The sequence below is a fragment of the Amia ocellicauda genome, chromosome 2 (assembly GCF_036373705.1).
Source record: "Amia ocellicauda isolate fAmiCal2 chromosome 2, fAmiCal2.hap1, whole genome shotgun sequence".
NCBI lineage: Eukaryota > Metazoa > Chordata > Actinopteri > Amiiformes > Amiidae > Amia > Amia ocellicauda.
In genome coordinates this window covers 35,146,084-35,163,993 of record NC_089851.1, presented here as the reverse complement: position 1 = coordinate 35,163,993, position 17,910 = coordinate 35,146,084, and the positions used below count along the sequence as shown (strand labels likewise).

General features: G+C 44.1%; 3 protein-coding genes across 3 annotated transcripts; all 3 read left to right on the top strand.

Annotated features, from left to right (window-relative positions):
- The first annotated feature begins 2,311 nt into the window (after positions 1-2,311).
- Positions 2,312-4,586, top strand: LOC136769838 (dynein axonemal heavy chain 5-like). The gene is made up of 5 exons (XM_066723343.1): positions 2,312-2,395; positions 2,970-3,125; positions 3,550-3,689; positions 3,987-4,138; positions 4,304-4,586. The coding sequence occupies exons 1-5, from the start codon at positions 2,321-2,323 to the stop codon at positions 4,513-4,515; spliced, it is 735 nt and encodes a 244-aa protein (XP_066579440.1). The 5' UTR covers positions 2,312-2,320; the 3' UTR covers positions 4,516-4,586.
- A 482-nt stretch (positions 4,587-5,068) lies between these two features.
- On the top strand, positions 5,069-9,390 carry LOC136713001 (dynein axonemal heavy chain 5-like). The gene is made up of 7 exons (XM_066689893.1): positions 5,069-5,131; positions 5,439-5,562; positions 5,967-6,130; positions 6,220-6,312; positions 6,506-6,706; positions 8,576-8,656; positions 8,935-9,390. Exons 1-7 carry the CDS (start codon positions 5,069-5,071, stop codon positions 9,388-9,390), a joined length of 1,182 nt encoding a protein of 393 aa, XP_066545990.1.
- Positions 9,391-9,392: 2 nt separating this feature from the next.
- LOC136769822 (dynein axonemal heavy chain 5-like) lies at positions 9,393-15,939 on the top strand. The gene is made up of 6 exons (XM_066723342.1): positions 9,393-10,530; positions 11,353-11,489; positions 12,878-13,040; positions 13,173-13,284; positions 14,801-14,929; positions 15,473-15,939. Exons 1-6 carry the CDS (start codon positions 10,346-10,348, stop codon positions 15,575-15,577), a joined length of 831 nt encoding a protein of 276 aa, XP_066579439.1. The 5' UTR covers positions 9,393-10,345; the 3' UTR covers positions 15,578-15,939.
- The last annotated feature ends 1,971 nt before the right edge of the window (positions 15,940-17,910 follow it).

Sequence of the window (17,910 nt, the reverse complement as noted above, 5' to 3'; positions counted from 1 at the left end):
AGAACGGGGGGGCTTTGGAGGGCCAAATAATAATGCTGGCGGCCAGATTTGTCCCGCGGGCCGCCAGTTGCCGATCCCTGGTGTAGAGAAACAGGAGATGGCCCGCAGTGCCTTCTGGTTTTGGTTACACGCGATCTCTCAGTTACTCAACTGAACTATTGAATTGCTGAATCTGAATCAATTAAGCACCGATTCCAGGTGGGGGTGTTAGGAGACCTGCAGGACCGACTGAGATAGAGTTTAGATGTGTTCTTTGCATCAGCTCCAGGGGACTGTATTATAAGACTGTTGCTGGGGGATGCCCCTGTGCTCTTTTGCAGGGAGGAGTTGCTGAGAAGGATCAAGGAGTGCACTGACCTCAACCAGGAGTACCAGCGCTGCTTCCAGCGGGTTCGAGAGAGGCTGAGGGAGAACCCAGATGAATTCAGGTGATCTATTGAATGCACAGTGCAAAAGAGTTGTGAAAGTGCTGGTCACAGGGGGACTTCTAAAGCCAGGTATTCTAAAGATGCATGAACTTGAACTGTGTGTGTTTGTTTGGGGAGGGGGGTAAAAGATACATTTATAATAATAATGAATTGTAAACAGTACCTTTCATATAACATATCCACAAAGCTTTTTACAATTTAAATTTAAAGCAACATGAAGACTATTTGACAGACAATTCATATAGAATCAGAAACAGTTGTATACATATAAAATGTAATTGAAAATAATTTTAATATGTATTGTTTTCTTATATTTGTCTTTTATGACATGATGTCGCTCATTGTATTTACATTATACAAGCATTCTTAGAAATAAAACAAGAAAAAACCTTGAATGTCCCCATGTATTAGACCTTGAATCATGTCTCAAGGCTCAAGATGCTCACCTAGTACTAGGTGACAGCGCAATCGAAATGACAAGACAGTCATCCCCTTAATGCTTCCCTCGTGGTGTCTCAGTGAAAACTACATCTTCGGGAAGTTCAACACTTTGTGCAAACGGCTGGAGAAGATCGCTGACATGGTGGACACCATCGAGGGTCTGTCAGCCCTCCAGCACGTGAAGGTCGAAGGGGTGGAGGAGGTGTACATCCGCTTTGAGACCCTGGTCTCCACCATAGAGTCCAAGACCTACAATGTCCTTGACCATCGCAAGCAGGAGGTACAGAGCATAGCGTTTCACAAGGTGTTTTTTGAGTTTAATAACCGTAGATTCAGTACAGAGTTTAGCATTTCAGCAGGTTGTGCTATAGTAACAGGAGATGCAACATATATAGTACATAGATTCTTCCAGTTTCAGATCTTTGTCTACCTTATGTCTCTTGCTCCCATGTGCAGTTTGACACTGACTACGTCGAGTTCAGGTACCAGGTGCAAGGGCTGTACCAGTCTCTGCAGAGCCTCCTGGACTCCCGCTTCGAGCAGTGCTTAACCGTGAGTCTCTCCGTTTACGCCACATTCATTTTGAATGAAGTCACTCTGGGTAGTTCAGCAACTGATCTGGACTGAAAGCACATTCTCTCACCAACTCTAAGATCTATTAGAAATGAAGGAATGCAAGCTCCACCAAAAATGTCTAAGGTGCTCATTTTAATATACCAGAGGATAAGCTTCTCTTAATCTCTGATTGTAGGTTCCTCCAATTAGGTATAACTTGGAAGAAAAAGTGTCATTGTGTGGGAACAAAAATCTTTCCTTGTATTTAGCAGCAGCTGTTGACTATGACTAAATTGTCTAATAATAATACACAAGTGCAGACTGTGCTTCTCCAGGGCTGGGGTTGACCTGCACTGCAATACGTAGAAGGTCTTCCTTTTCAGTTGAGTGGGAATCTGAGCTGTTGCCCCGTTTGCCCATTAGACTGAGAGAATGCTGGCCCTGCTGGCAAGGTTTGAACAGATGGCCGGGGAGCATCTGGACCTGACAGACAAGTACCGGTCAGTCCTGCAGAGGTACAGCCACGACCTGGACCAGGTTTGCAAGCTCTACAACGAGCAGAAGGACTGCCCCCCCACAGCCCGCAACTTCCCCCCTGTGAGTCAACAGTTTGTTGCAGTGCTTTGTGCAACACTGACACTTTGTGAACACTTGAAGAGGAAACTGAGGAAAAGTAATTTGAGCTGTTTCTTGCAGCTGGCAGCAGGGCTTCCATCTAATTCATCAACTGATGTATTATTTTTAATTGTTTGTAGCTTTGTTAAATAACATTTGTATCTGTGTGTATTTCCAGGATAGTTGAGTGTGTGTGTGTATTTTAAATCTAGTGATTACAATATACATATGTAAGGTTTATTTCACTGAACTTTTTTAATTCACAGGTGGCTGGGAAGATAATGTGGGCCCGGACACTCTTCAGAAACATAGAGTTAACGATGAATGTCCTGAAAAATAAACCTGCAATCCTTAAGGTATTCTTTCTCAAGTTTTGAAATAATGCATTAGTATTAGAACATTGTACACGAACCATACTTTCACTTTATTTTCCATATTTCTTATCAGAGAAGACAACAGGCAGGGTGATTTATACATGAAATACAGATCAGTAATAATATTTAAATTAAATGTATACATAGCATCATTTGAATGACAGGCAAACATTGAACATTGGACATCAATGAAAACTTGGACCTTGCAATTTACAAACCCAGTACTTCATAGCAACTTATTTTCATGAGACAAAGAAAGCAAGACATAATAATAATGTACTGAGTAGAGGGTTTGTGATGGATAGCAAGAGGGTTCAGTTGCTGGTGGATTCCCAGCCCTGGAGCATGCACTGTCTAGGGTCAGCATTTCAGTGAAAGTGAACATTGAGGAAAGGTTTATACATGACCAGAGCATTTCAAGAGCGTGAATCTCGAGCATGTGAATGAATCTGGCACAGATATATTGCTGCATATACATGTGTTTCAAACTCTTTAATAAATGTAAATAAAATTAAGAAACCGCAGCGTAGTGTCTTGACGGATGTGGTCCTGGCAGGTGCCGGAGATGAGGAAGATCATTCGCAGCTACAACAGGATTGCGGAGGCAATGCTGGAGTACGAGCTGGATCATCACCGTGTCTGGTGCCAGGTGGTGGAGTTTGCGCCGAGTAGTCTGGGCGTCTCGCTTCTCGTCAGACATCCTGAAACCAAGGTACAGTAGCACAAGAAGCCAGTCTCTTTATTGGGCCGATATTGGACTTTCGTTTGGGACCTTAATTGTGATTCACTGCAGGGTCTATAGTCACCATTTCTACGCCTTCCTGTCACGCTGTTTATCTGTGAGTCTTTGTGGAGAAATTTAGCCACTGGCGCAGCAGTGTGTAACTGGAGGGTGTTAGTTTCAAATGGTGACGCACTTGAGCTAGGTATTCAGACTGCGCCAGTAAAAGCCCAACTGTTTAAATAAACATGTAAGCCACTTAGGATGAAAGCTTAATAATAAGGTCACCACCTGCTGTATAGGTCATAGGAGCTTTAACTATAATAATAATAAATCAAATAAGAGTAAAAACTCAAGGAATTGTGTCGAGGCACTCTGGCAGCAACATGTTTTCCCTGTCTGGTCTGCATGTCAGGAGCTGTGTGTGAACCTGGACCCGCTGGTCCTGTTGTGCCTGCGGGAGGCCCGGTATCTGCAGAGGATGGGTTTAGAGGTTCCTGAGGTGCTGCTCGGCATGTGTGCCAGAGAGGCCCGGCTCAAGGCGCAGCAGATCAGGTGAGTGGATCCAGTGCTTTCAGACTGGGAGCTGGACCCGGAGTCCGAGGGCGGTGAGGGGCTGCAACCCCAACACGGCGCAGCGTCTTTAGGGCTAAAGCTGTGCATGTCTTGAATTTCCAGCATCTGTCCTGTGCCGACTTGCACCAGTGCACGGGGCTGAACAGCTGCAGTCCTGGAGGCTCCCAGTATAGCACTGTGCAATACAATGTCTTCAGTCCTTCATTTCACCCACCCAATGTTTAGTAACTTAGTATTCTCGATATGTGTGTCAGGTATCTCTTTTCGGTTGTTCAGACTGCAGGACATGCTGCAGGATTTCCAGGAAGCTCTGAACAAGGTCCCGGACATCCTGCAGCCTGTGATGCAGCCCTTTGTGATGCAAGTGGACGAGGCTCTCTCTCCAGGGCTCACCATGCTGACCTGGACGTCCCTGGACATAGAAAGATGTGAGATCTCCCCTCCTAATTGTCACAGGCTCTGGTGCAGACATACAGAGACACCCATTTGTGCAGAACGTTACAATATTCATGGTTCTCACTTAACAACAGGAGTCTGCATGTCTAAGTCCACTTCTGCCTCTCTTCTCCCCGTGTCCCTGTTGCCCATCGCAGTCATCGACACAGTGTACGGTGCCCTGGAGGGGCTGCAGCAGATGGGCAAGTGGTCTGGAGACGCGCTGGAGTGCCGTGTGGAGAGAGTCCTGCAGGCCATGTGCAGCACTGCCCTGCTCGACCTGTCGGATGAGCAGCCAGTAGAGCCGCTGAGCTTCCAGGACATGGCAGAGAGGGTGGTGGCGGCAGCGGGGAGGGCTCTGAGCGTGTGAGTCAATTACAATGCATTCTGAGTACCAGATACCATCCATCCATTGGACTTTATCATAGTTACCATCTTGTCAGCAGCTCCAAAACAGCATCCTCCAAAGGTGGAGAAGATCGTGAACAGCAGAGTTTGATTTGAACTCAATTTGTAGCTGGTGTGATTAGAAGGTCTGAAAGCGAGGAATACGGTGAATGCAATGTATGCAAGTATTTGCCTGTGCATTTGAACCTAAGTCTACTCTGAAGAGAGAATAATTGGAAAGTGTATGGATAATCAGTAATGTTGCTAGTTGTCATAAAACTACCTATCCACAGTGCTTTTTTCTGCAGCATGTGAATTGAATGGGAAACCATAAAATATGGCAGTTGCTATAAAGCCATTCCTGACTGTTGAAATGACAGGAATCCTCTACAGGACCTAGACATTCCTCAGTGCATCTACACTAATAATTGAAATGTCAGTCACAGCACATTTACCTGAAGCCCTCACCTCACCTCCGACCAAGACTGGTTCCCATTTGTGTTCCCTGCAGACAAAGCCAGCAGGTGGAGAGGACCATGTATGAGCTCATTGAAGATCTCAAGAGGAAGATGAAACCTGCAGACAGGGTCAACTTGGAGGTTAGTCGAAACTTGTAATTGTTTAAACTGAGGGTCAGTCTTACTGGTCTCAATATTTTATTCTGCCTTGCGTCAACAGATCTCTGTGATTAAAAGAGAAACGTGGATTAAGAATGCTAATTACAGCTTTACAGTAGTAAGGGAGAGCAGTAATAATACATGTTGAATGTAATGAAAGCCAACCTACTTTACAGCAGTGCTTTCTTGTTACCCTGGCCAGTGTTTATTAAGATGCATTCGATGCCAATACACTTGAGTCTTGTGGACATTGCTATCCCAGTGTAACAGTGTTGTTTGTCACGGTCAGGCTGCCTTCCCTTGTCTCCAGCCTGATACCAAGCAGAAGACTCGTTGCCAGGACTGCCTGCCCTGCAGCTTCTACAACATGATGGGGCAGCTGTGTCAGAAGAACACAGATGCCCTCGCTAAGTGTAAGACTGACGGACAGGCTGAATATCACCCCCTGCCCCCTAAAATATAGTGGCGTCAGAACTCAGTCTGGGGTGATTGCGAAGCTTTTTTTGCTGCTGTTTTTGTGTAAATCCAGCACAGGACAATGTATGTGTGCAAATGAGTAGTAATAGAAAACGTAGCTGTCACTCAAGCACATGTTTGGTGTTGGTGCTGGGTTTTGTGTAGAACGAAAGATGTGAATCATTTTTGCACTGGAGAGGAAAATGCATTCAAATGTGTTCTGTACGTATATGGGAGGGGCTTTAAGGAGAGAGCTGAGGTTATGGTGAGGGTTACGGTAAGGGTTCGGGATCAGGTTTGGGGTTCAACTTTGGGTTTGGGGTTAGAGTTCACCCCTCTATGGTATCCTCTCCTCTCACAGGCACCAAACTATCTCTGGATGCCCTCAAGCAGCGTCTCCGTGTGGTGAACTCTAAGGACCGGTCGAACACGCGCTGCCTGGCTGCCCAGAGTCCGCTGTTCAGAGCCGCCATCCAGCTGGAAATTCCCAACGTGGTCATCAGGCCCAGCCTCGATGACATTCAGGTGGGCTTGTTGGAGTATCCAGCACTACGTTGTGGGAAAGTGATGGGCAATCCTCACTGGCTGGTGATGTCATTCTGCTCGTCTTCCAGAGTGCTCTGAACAGGGCTGTGAACACCGTGCTGTCCATGGCGAAGGACATTCCTCTGTGGACGTTTGCTCATTTACAACACCAGCAGCTGCAGGTACAGTCGAACCCCTTCAGACGTCAGGTACAGTCAACCCTCTTGGTTTTGTTACTCAGCGAACATTGGGGTTAAGATTCTCTTGAGAAAGCCATAGCAATGAAGCAATATATAAGAAAGCTCTATAGAAACAAAGAAACGAGCAAAAAGATGGGAAGCGTTGGATCAGGTGATGAAATAGGGCTGGTTTCAGGTGGAGAATGTGCTGAGGGACACTGGGGATGACGACACGATGACCAAGCAGGTGGTGCTGAAGCCGCTGGCCAGGCAGCTGAGCGAGCACAAGGACATCAGCAAGCTGGTGGTGCAGCTGGGCTCCATCGTCTCTGCCCTGAAGACCGATGCCAAGGACCACCTGAAGGGCTTCTCTTGTTTCTCCAGCCTGTGGAGCCAGGTCTGTCCTCCAGCCTGCCTTGTGCTGCAGACACTGGTGGCTCTCAAGGCCGCTCTGCTACTCTAGAGTCTTGGCTTCTTCTGTGTCTTTTGTGAGCAGTAGGGCTGGGCGATATGACTTAAAAATTATATCTCGCTATTTTTAGAAGTTTGGGCGATACACGATATGTATCTCGATATTTCTTGTTTTTATCCAATCAAGCCACAAAATAAGACCAAAGACATTCAAACTACAAGTATTTCGTTAATCCTCCAATAAGCAAAACTAACAAATACTACATGCAGGTTGTCATGGTAAATATTTGCAGAATGCAACACATTACAGGGCAAGTGTTGTGTGATTACTATTACGTGTGTTATGTTGTTATGGGATATATATACATAAGTTTACAAATAGCTGGCATTACAATAGTTTTAATAAATCTTAAATGCGGGGTGCCTTATCCCAGGGATTTTATATAGAACAATTATCCGGTCAAGGAAGGAAGGACAGCAGCTCCCGTCTAAAAACAGTCCATATTCGATGTCTCAAAAATTATTTATTAGAGAAAAAGTGAACATCATAATGCTTACGCGTTTCGACTTATCTTCCTCAGAGCACATATATACATATACACAGTATGATTTACTGTCACATAACAACAATAAGACAAGTAATTGTAATCACGCAACACATGCGCTGAAAAATGGTACAGATTCAGGAAGATTTACCACAGCCGGGTTTATAGTGGCGCATTAACATCTGCTAGGGGACAGGGACATTTCTTTCTGACTGTCGCATCTTGATTCTACTTACAAGTACAGCACGTTGTTAATACAAAATAGTAATAATAATAGTCATAATAATAATAATACAACTGTTGAACCACTTCACCATCTTAATAAAAAGAAAATTATACTTTCTGCATGCGTTTGCATTGCTTTCCAATTAATTAAAATGCAAACAAAAGTTTTTAATTTTATACAAATGATATCAGTTTTAATTAGCGGGGGTCGGGGTGTTTGCAGATCGAGTTTAGCCCGGCGATGAATGCGGGGTGGACCGTGTGCGCTTGTGCATTCAATTATCTCTTGGTTGTGTTGGTTATTGTGTGTCACTTCACTGTCCTCATGTCCTCATGCCGCATACGACACGTGTGGAAGAACCGGGAAGAACGCAAAGCGTCCTAATGACGAAAAATACTGCCGTAAAGATTGCAATTGGCGACACCACGATATAAACGATATAGCATAATGTGAAACGATAGACGCTTTTCTATCGTCATACGATATATATCGTCATATCGCACAGCCCTAGTGAGCAGAATAGTTGAATGGGGAATTAATTAAAAGGGACTTTCCTATGTGGAGTTTAAACACTGCTGGTCCACACATGCTGCTCTGGAATCAGTTTGGATGACACTGAGTGTTTCTCCCTGCACTTTTAATGCAATTTTGGAAAGGAAAGGTTATTTTATTAATGTGAGGGTTCCCTTCCTTTTCACTGCACTTAATTTTGTAATATATGGCTTATTTTTCAGGTTTAGGGTTGGTCATAAACATTGTTAAGTGATGCTACAAATGTCTTAAGGGAATGGCAATTATTTCTCACTTCACCTTGAGTGCATTAAGGTAAAGAAAAGTTATTTTGAGCAAGTAGAGGTTTGAGGTTTTTTTCTTACACATTCTAGCTTTTGTGTCTATAACACAAGTAGTTTTTAATCCAGTCCTGCGATTTCCAGTGCTTTTAAATTGGATCGGCGGGCCAATGCCTGATTTTCTTTTGTGCACTAGATGGATCTCCCCTCCTTAGTGCAGTGGTGCTGTTAATGCCCCCTCACCGTGGCCCTGCCGTGTCTGGCTGTGCTTTACTTGTCTGCTCTTCCCTCAGGACCCAGAGGAGAGGGTGAAGGAGTTTCTGGAGAGCAGCCCCACACTGTCTGAGTTCAGCGCTCAGATTGCCTCCTACTCTGTGAGTCCTCCTTTCAAATATATATGACAGTATTTTGCACAAGAAACATCCCACCCATCTCAATTTTTTTTTTACATCAGTTCATCTCATTTTTCATTGCTTACATTTTCTTCAGCGTACGTTTCAGGTTTTTTTCAGCCCCCCAGCAGGTCCTGTCTTTCTGTGAAGGGGGTGGGTGGGATGGGAGTTTTAATTAGAGTGCAGTCTGAGATTCTTTGCTCAGCGAAAGAGGAGGCAAGGCTCTATTCTGCAGACGTCATTTCTCTTCTCTTCTCAAGTGTCTGGAGGCCCAGATCGCCGAGATGCCGGCCACCAGCACCGTGGGCTCAGTGCAGCTGGATGTGGAGCCGGTGAAACTCTCGTTGAGCCAGGAGTGCCGGCACTGGAAGCGTGCGTTCGGCGCGGCCCTCAACGGGAAGGCTTCCGCTGATATGGAGGAAGTGTACGGCTTCATCGACGGCCTGGGCAAGAGGCTGAGCCGTCCCGTGGAGCACCTGGAGGACGTGCGGGGGGCCATGGCGGCGCTGAAGGAGGTGCGAGAGGCCGAGGTCCGTATCGACATGACCGTGGGCCATGTGGAGGAGGCCTTCGCCCTGCTGAACCGGCACGAGCTGCTGTTCAGAGATGGCAACGCAGAGAGGGTGGACAGCCTGGCCTATGTCTGGAGGAAACTCAACTCACAGGTGGGTGCAGTCAGGCGGGGGGGGGTGGAGGGGCACGTGCCAACTGGATAAAGTTTCTTTAACTAATAATCAAATCTAAAACTTTTCATAATTGTTGTTGATGTTTTTTCAATTCAAGCTAATCAGTACATAGAGGTAATTCAGCAGATGGCAGCAACGTGAGAAACAATCACTGTTTTTAGTGTTTTGCTAGAGGACTAGGACATTGATTTTCAAAATGCTTAAACAAATGAAGAGCTGTGCGGTCGGTCTACTTCTTAGTGTTTTACTTCAGACTCTGAATAACTACCCATGTGTGAACGCCATTTTGTTTTTAAATTGTTATTGAAAATTGAACAAAATTTGAATGTAAATATAAACTACTGTAAACTGTAACTACCTTTGACGTCGAAGCAGTGTAGAAAATAGAGTGTAGTGTAGCGCTGTAGGGCGGGCCTCTGGAAAAGGGGGAGAACAGAGCATAAACGACAAATAAGCTGTTCAAAACAGACTTGAGTCTGTGGCTTGATTTGGTTGGACAGGCGATACAACCACAGGGAATGTTCGTTTTGCAAGTCGGGTCTTCATGCAGAAGGGTAGTTCCAATCCTAGGTCGGTCCCGGGTGTTCAGTTCTCCAAGACGAAGGAAAACTCACAGGGTGCTTAGGGCCACCTGTTCGCAGCATTAACTTGCTTGGCCCTGGGGCAGGTGCGCCTCTCTTTTGCCCTGTGGATGTGGCTGCTGAGCTGTCCCTGGTCCTGACTGTGGTCCTGTTGGCCAGAAAAGACAGATACTTTGCCGGCACATAACGGCCATCCACCACAGCCCCTGAAATTGCTACAGTAGTTTAAAACAGATCTTGCCAGAGTCAAGGTTTTCATTTTCCTTTCCTGGGCTGACATTGAAATGATGAAGTCTGTGGTAAAGAGCTGGGCTCATCTCAGCAGTGCGCTGCACAGAATACACCGTGGAAAAGCTGGGTATACTTTGAGTTGGGAATGAAACCGTTCGTCTTAACTGTGCAAAATGAATGAAATGAGGGATTTGTGGAGCTTGTCTCCCTCAGTGTTCTTAACCGTTTTCATTCCCCAGGTCCAGCAGACCCAGAACACACTAGTGGAGGTCCAGCCAGCAATTAAATTAGACTTACTCGCAGGGGTGCAGGCCTTTCAGACTGCTGTGCAGAGTTTTCACAGCGACTACGAGGAGAGGTAAAAAAGTGACTGAGACTGAGGGCAGGATCAGTTTAAAAAGTCGGAGCACATTTGATGATAACATTGTCTTTTAATAATTTAAGACGGTGAGAAACGTCCTCGTATTACTAGTACTAGTAATGTTGTTTTGATTTCCCCTATGCTCCCTTTCCTGTGGCCCTTGACTGTGACCTAACATCTTGTCTGCACTCAGCTTTTACAGTCCAGGATGTAAGACCCCATATATTGTATACACTTGTGTAAATTGGAATTTGTAAAACGTATTATGCTTTGAATTGCACTGTATTATGTAAATTGGAATTTGTAATGTTTTATGCCTTGAACTGCACTGCATTTTTGCACTTTGTATTGCGCTTATATTTTGTACGTTGCCCTGGATCAGGGCGTCTGCCAAGATTTAAATAATACTAATAGTATAAATGTTCAGCTGACTGATTAGAAAACACGAGCAAAAAATGTAATCAGAGAACTGTGTGCAGTATATAACAACATTACTACTGTTCACTTCTGAAGCTTTGTCAATATGATCATATTTTGTCAACAGTAGCCATCCTATATTGTATATATTGCACATGCATGTCTGCTGTTCTGTGAAAGCCATGCTTGTCCTAAAATATCAAATAAATGAATAAACAATGAAATACAGGCTATAAACTACAACAGAATGTATGAAACCACTTGTCCAGATTGCTATGATTGGATCATGTGTTCATTTGGCAGATGCATTTATCCAAGTTGACTAACAAGGTGCATTCGATATGCTGTTCTGTACTGTTTTAAAAACACGTCACATTTAGCCCTCCCCGTTCATCTTGTCAGGGGGCCGGGGGTGCAGGGCGTTGCCCCGCGTGAAGCCAGTGACAGGCTGCAGACCTTCCAGGCCCAGTTTGACGAGCTGTGGAGGAACTACATCACTTACTCTGCAGGAGAGGAGCTGTTTGGCCTCAAAGTGAATGGTAATGACCTTGTGAGGAAGCCCACAAGACACTCAGGAACCCCGTCAGATGCGTCTGCCTGGGGAGGATGCATTACTCTGATGTCAAGAGCTGTATATTAATTGGGAGTGTTGCTACAACATGATCCTCGCAATCTTAAAAGGCATTTAAAATGAAGAGAAATGAAATCATAAATGATTCTATCGATGTTACAATCAATATTATTATTAACAGATGTCTTTAAATGAGCCAAAGATTAATGCCTGTGAAAGGCTACAATGTAATATGCTGACTTAATTTAGCTGTTAAATTGACTCACTCTTTTCCAACAAGGAGAGACTTGCAAAATATAAGCATTAGGCCTACATTACTACAGAATAACGCTTTTGAAATCGACAAGCGTACAACTGTAAAACACAATTCTTAATATCAAAAATGTACTGTAAGGATTAAATATGAAAACGGCTTGCATTAGTAATGACCAGGAAGGTTTAATCGTGAAAAGCAAAAGGTTCCTTTAGTTGAGCACTGTTGCAACATACGAGGAGTTCCAAGAAAAATGTTCCGATCCAAGTTTGGTTTGGTTCTGCTTCCTACAAGAAGTAAATCAATGCACGTGCATCAATGAGCCTTGGCCGCCCATGACCCTGTCACCGCTTTTCCTTCCTTGGACCACTTTTGATAGTTACTGACCACTGCAGACCGGGAACACCCCACAAGAGCTGCAGTTTTGGAGATGCTCTGACCCAGTCGTCTAGCCATCACAATTTGGCCCTTGTCAAAGTCGCTCAGATCCTTATGCTTGCCCGTTTTTCCTGCTTCTAACACAAAATGTTCACTTGCTGCCTAATATATCCCACCCACTGATAGGTGCCATGATAACGAGATTATCAGTGTTATTCACTTCACCTGTCAGTGGTCATAATGTTATGGCTGATCGGTCGATGTATTTAGAGAGAGAGAGAGAGAGAGAGATAGAGAGAGAGGCGCAATTGGAAAGGTTTAGAGTTTCTAGACTTCAAGTTTTAGGGGGGTTTCGAAATGGTGTCCAGGAGGGTGTTTTTTCCAGTGTCAGAGTGGGGGGGGTTGCTGACAGTGTTTTGCGGAGTTACTTCTTCATTCATGGATTCTTTTATTGTATTATTTTTAGGGAGGCTGAGACAAAATACAAGGGGCGGCTGACGGAGTTTTGTCGGACTGTTTGACCGCGCCGTTACTTCATCATCATTTTATCTTTATGGGGGCTGAGAGAAAATACAGGGGGAGCTTCGTGTTTTTTATGCATTTGATTTTGTTTCCATATTAATTATATTTTACATTTATATGCCTATGCCTAAAACTCCAAAACCTCCACACCGATTTTCCAGCGGAACCATCTTGTGATTTGTTTTGGTGCCTGTATTTCCCAGAGTACCCTGACCTTCAGAGGACCAAGCGTGAGCTCGCTCTGCTGCAGGAACTCTACAGCCTGCACGACTCGGTGATGGAGAGTGTCAGCGGGTACTACGACGTACTGTGGAGCGAGCTGGACAACGAAAAGATCAATAACGAACTGCTGGGCTTCCAGAATCGGTACGTCGTGCAGAAGAGCGTGTGGTTCTGTTCGTGCTTCACACAATGTGGGGAATGCCAAAGTGGGCCAGTCTGCTCAGCTTTCACTTCCTTTCTGTGACGTTCATCTTTTGTTTCTGGTTCCTTAAAAAGGATTCGCAAACTTCCCAAAGCACTGAAGGAGTGGCAGGCGTTCAATGACCTGAAGACCAAGATCGACGACTTCAGCGAATCCTGGCCTCTGGTGCAGAGGATGGCCAACAAGGTGGGATTGTGAAAGCCTGTCCATCGCTCCTCGAGCCGGGGCAGCTGTCTTGTGCTGATTGAAACCCTATTGAATGGTTTTCTTCATTATATTTGTAATTCTATTGTATGATATACACTCACCTAAAGGATTATTAGGAACACCTGTTCAATTTCTCATTAATGCAATTATCTAACCAACCAATCACATGGCAGTTGCTTCAATGCATTTAGGGGTGTGGTCCTGGTCAAGACAATCTCCTGAACTCCAAACTGAATGTCTGAATGGGAGAGAAAGGTGATTTAAGCAATTTTGAGCGTGGCATGGTTGTTGGTGCCAGACGGGCCGGTCTGAGTATTTCACAATCTGCTCAGTTACTGGGATTTTCACGCACAACCATTTCTAGGGTTTACAAAGAATGGTGTGAAAAGGGAAAAACATCCAGTATGCGGCAGTCCTGTGGGCGAAAATGCCTTGTTGATGCTAGAGGTCAGAGGAGAATGGGCCGACTGCTTCAAGCTGATAGAAGAGCAACTTTGACTGAAATAACCACTCGTTACAACCGAGGTATGCAGCAAAGCATTTGTGAAGCCACAACACGTACAACCTTGAGGCGGATGGGCTACAACAGCAGAAGACCCCACCGGGTACCACTCATCTCCACTACAAATAGGAAAAAGAGGCTACAATTTGCACAAGCTCACCAAAATTGGACAGTTGAAGACTGGAAAAATGTTGCCTGGTCTGATGAGTCTCGATTTCTGTTGAGACATTCAGATGGTAGTGTCAGAATTTGGCGTAAACAGAATGAGAACATGGATCCATCATGCCTTGTTACCACTGTGCAGGCTGGTGGTGGTGGTGTAATGGTGTGGGGGATGTTTTCTTGGCACACTTTAGGCCCCTTAGTGCCAATTGGGCATCGTTTAAATGCCACGGCCTACCTGAGCATTGTTTCTGACCATGTCCATCCCTTTATGACCACCATGTACCCATCCTCTGATGGCTACTTCCAGCAGGATAATGCACCATGTCACAAAGGGCGAATCATTTCAAATTGGTTTCTTGAACATGACAATGAGTTCACTGTACTAAACTGGCCCCCACAGTCACCAGATCTCAACCCAATAGAGCATCTTTGGGATGTGGAGGAACGGGAGCTTCGTGCCCTGGATGTGCATCCCACAAATCTCCATCAACTGCAAGATGCTATCCTATCAATATGGGCCAACATTTCTAAAGAATGCTTTCAGCACCTTGTTGAATCAATGCCACGTAGAATTAAGGCAGTTCTGAAGGCGAAAGGGGGTCAAACACAGTATTAGTATGGTGTTCCTAATAATCCTTTAGGTGAGTGTAATGCTGTACTATCAATCTAGTATGGATTATTAACCTTATAAATTGCCTTAAATAAAGATTTGCTCCAGATTAAGTAATAATACCAATAATACTTTTGTTCAGAGAAACCCCTAGTTTCAGCCGCTCAGAATCCACTCGGACATCGACCTGACTTGCTTTTAATCCCCCCGTCCTGCAGGCAGTGCTGTCTCGACACTGGCAGCGCATTGCGGAAGTCACTGGACACCATTTCCATGTGGAGTCGGACAACGTCTTGCTCAGGCACGTAATGGAGGCCCCTCTGCTGGAGAACAAGGAGGATATTGAGGTACTAACTAGTGCGTCACACAACACGTTCTATAACATTACATGACGAGGGCTGGAGGTAAATGAAAATATGACCCAGCTGCCAATTGCGAATTACAAACATGGGAAATGTGGCGTCTTTGTTAATTTAAAATGTTCTTCTATCTATATCTATCTGTGCATCTATGTATGTGTTTAAAGGTACCTGAATTAAGGATCATCGTAGGCAAAGGACAGGATCTCACTGCCAGGGGTATCTGACCTCGGCCGTTGAGAGCCTGCAGGTTTACAGGTCACCATTTCAATCACCAACTTATACAGACACGGAAATCATTTCATTCGGGTCCTCTGAGCAGGCTGGAGTTTGAAGCACAGATTTGGAGTTCATTGGGATCAAACACTTGAATACCCCTTCAGCCAATCACGGACCAGATTCCTCTGTAATGAGCAGCCGGCATGCTTAACGAACCAGTAGCGAACATGATGCTCCCAGTGTGAGAAGCTGGCGATTGAGGTGGCTGAGCTATGAGATCTACTGGATCTAGTGACTGCTTTCTCTTCCCAGGACATCTGCCTCAGTGCTGTGAAGGAGAAAGAGATTGAGGCCAAGCTGGAAGTCGTGCTGGCCGAGTCTGTGGATTTTCCCTTTTCAACCCATCAGAACTGCTAGCAGAGCCAAAAGATGTGCCTCCCTCTCTCTATCTGTCTCTATCTGTCTCTCTGTCTCTCTATCTGTCTGTCTGTCTCTGTCTCTCTATCTGTCTGTCTGTCTCTGTCTCTCTCTGTGTCTGTCTCTCTCTGTCTGTCTCTCCGTCTCTGTGTCTGTCTCTGTCTCTCTCTCTCTGTCTCTCTGTCTGTCTCTCTGTCTGTCTCTGTCTCTCGCTGTCTCTCTCGCTCTCTCTGTCTGCCTGTCTCGCTCTCTCTCTGTCTGTCTGTCTGTCTGTCTTGCTCTCTCTCTCTGTGCCCTTAAAACAAATTAAATTATAAGCTGTCGATTAAAAAATGCAGTTCAATAAATTCCAACTAAATTACTACGATTGTGTTTTGGTTATATTAATTTAGCTAGTTAAAAGTCCTATCTAGAACTACTTAAGTCCATTACAGTGCGTTTCATAAGCCCTTACTGTTCATTTACTGTTAATACTGTTATTGTTGATTTCCTGGCTGGCAATGTTCAAATAATTGTTAGAAAAAGGTTATTAATTTGGAGACAAGTGTGTGAAGAAAATAACTACAATCGCAAATTGAACCGAATGGAAAATGTGTGCAATCGTTACACCCCTATTAGGGAGCAAACATTTGAAGAGCTTCTGGCAAAACGTGATAATGAAGCCAATTCCACACACAATTCGAGTTATATGGATATAATCACAAAGAGCATCGCTTTAACTAATCTAAAATTAGTTATGTCTTGTAATCCCAATGTTAAAAACGAAATTTGACCTTTGACTGATGAAAACGCAATATATCAATTTTAGCCAATCAGCATCACGCTCGATTTCACAATAGCACTGATCTCTGAAACGGTGACGTTCACACGATCACAGATAAAACATCATTCAGCAATGTGGACGAAGTATCAGACAATATCACACACCACACACCCGTACTTAATCTGTGGAAAGAGATGTTTCTGTGAAATACAAGGGACAGATTAAAACGAATGACAAAACGCAATGCCCATTGATTATAATGGGGAAAACAAGGACGGCCTATATCTCCAAATCCCACACAGGATTTACACTTTCTTTAAAATAAACTAATATATAAAATAAAAGTGGAATGACAGGCCTGGAATACCAAACATGCATTGAAAACATAATAAGATTGTTGTCACAAAACAGAAATATTTTGATTTACAAGCCGGTCTCACAAATGAAATACTTTGGAGGTTTGATGATGTTTGTTGAAAGGCAGCTCCATGAAACCACTTTCTGCATTGACAACAAAGAACCATGCCGTCTCTCATTTGATTGCTTCATTTACTTTGCAGACTAAACAAACCTTGTCTACAGCAAAACAAAAATGCAAAATACTACATATTAGATTTAATAAAACCCATTGCTTTAATATTAAAATTGACTAAAATAGAAATTACTTCTTGATTGGCAATTACTGTGAAGAAATGGATTAACAACATAATTTCCTGAAGTTTGCAAAGCAAATAGAGTGTTAATCACTTAATTATCATAATACTGTCCATTTCTTTATCAGTTAATTTCTTATTAATATTCTTTCTTATTCATATTTCTATGCACTTTATTAAGGGTTATTTACAATTGTTTCAAGATATAGCATTATTTTACACACAGTTGCCCATTTACACAGTTTATTTTTTCAGATAAGGTTGAACTTGCAGTGTACATAAATGTAGATAGAATATATATATATATATATATATATATATATATATATATATATATATATATATATATATATATATATATATATATATATACACCGATCAGCCATGATATTATGACCACCTGCCTAATATTGTGTGGGTCCCAAAACAGCCCTGACCCGTCGAGGCATGGACTCCACTAGACCTCTGAAGGTGTGCTGTGGTATCTGGCACCAAGACGTTAACAGCAGATCCTTTAAGTCCTGTAAGTTGCGAGGTGGGTCCTCCATGGATCGGACTTGTTTGTCCAGCACATCCCACAGATGCTCGATTGGATTGAGATCTGGGGAATTTGGAGGCCAAGTCAACACCTTGAATTCGTGATTCATCAGACCAGGCCACCTTCTTCCATTGCTCCGTGGTCCAGTTCTGATGCTCACGTGCCCATTGTAGGCGCTTTCGTCAGTGGACAGGGGTCAGCATGGGCACCCTGACTGGTCTGCGGCTACGCAGCCCCATATGCAACAAACTGCGATGCACTGTGTGTTCTGACACCTTTCTATCAGAACCAGCATTCACTTTTTCAGCAATTTGAGCTACAGTAGCTCGTCTGTTGGATCGGACCACACGGGCCAGCCTTCGCTCCCCACGTGCATCAA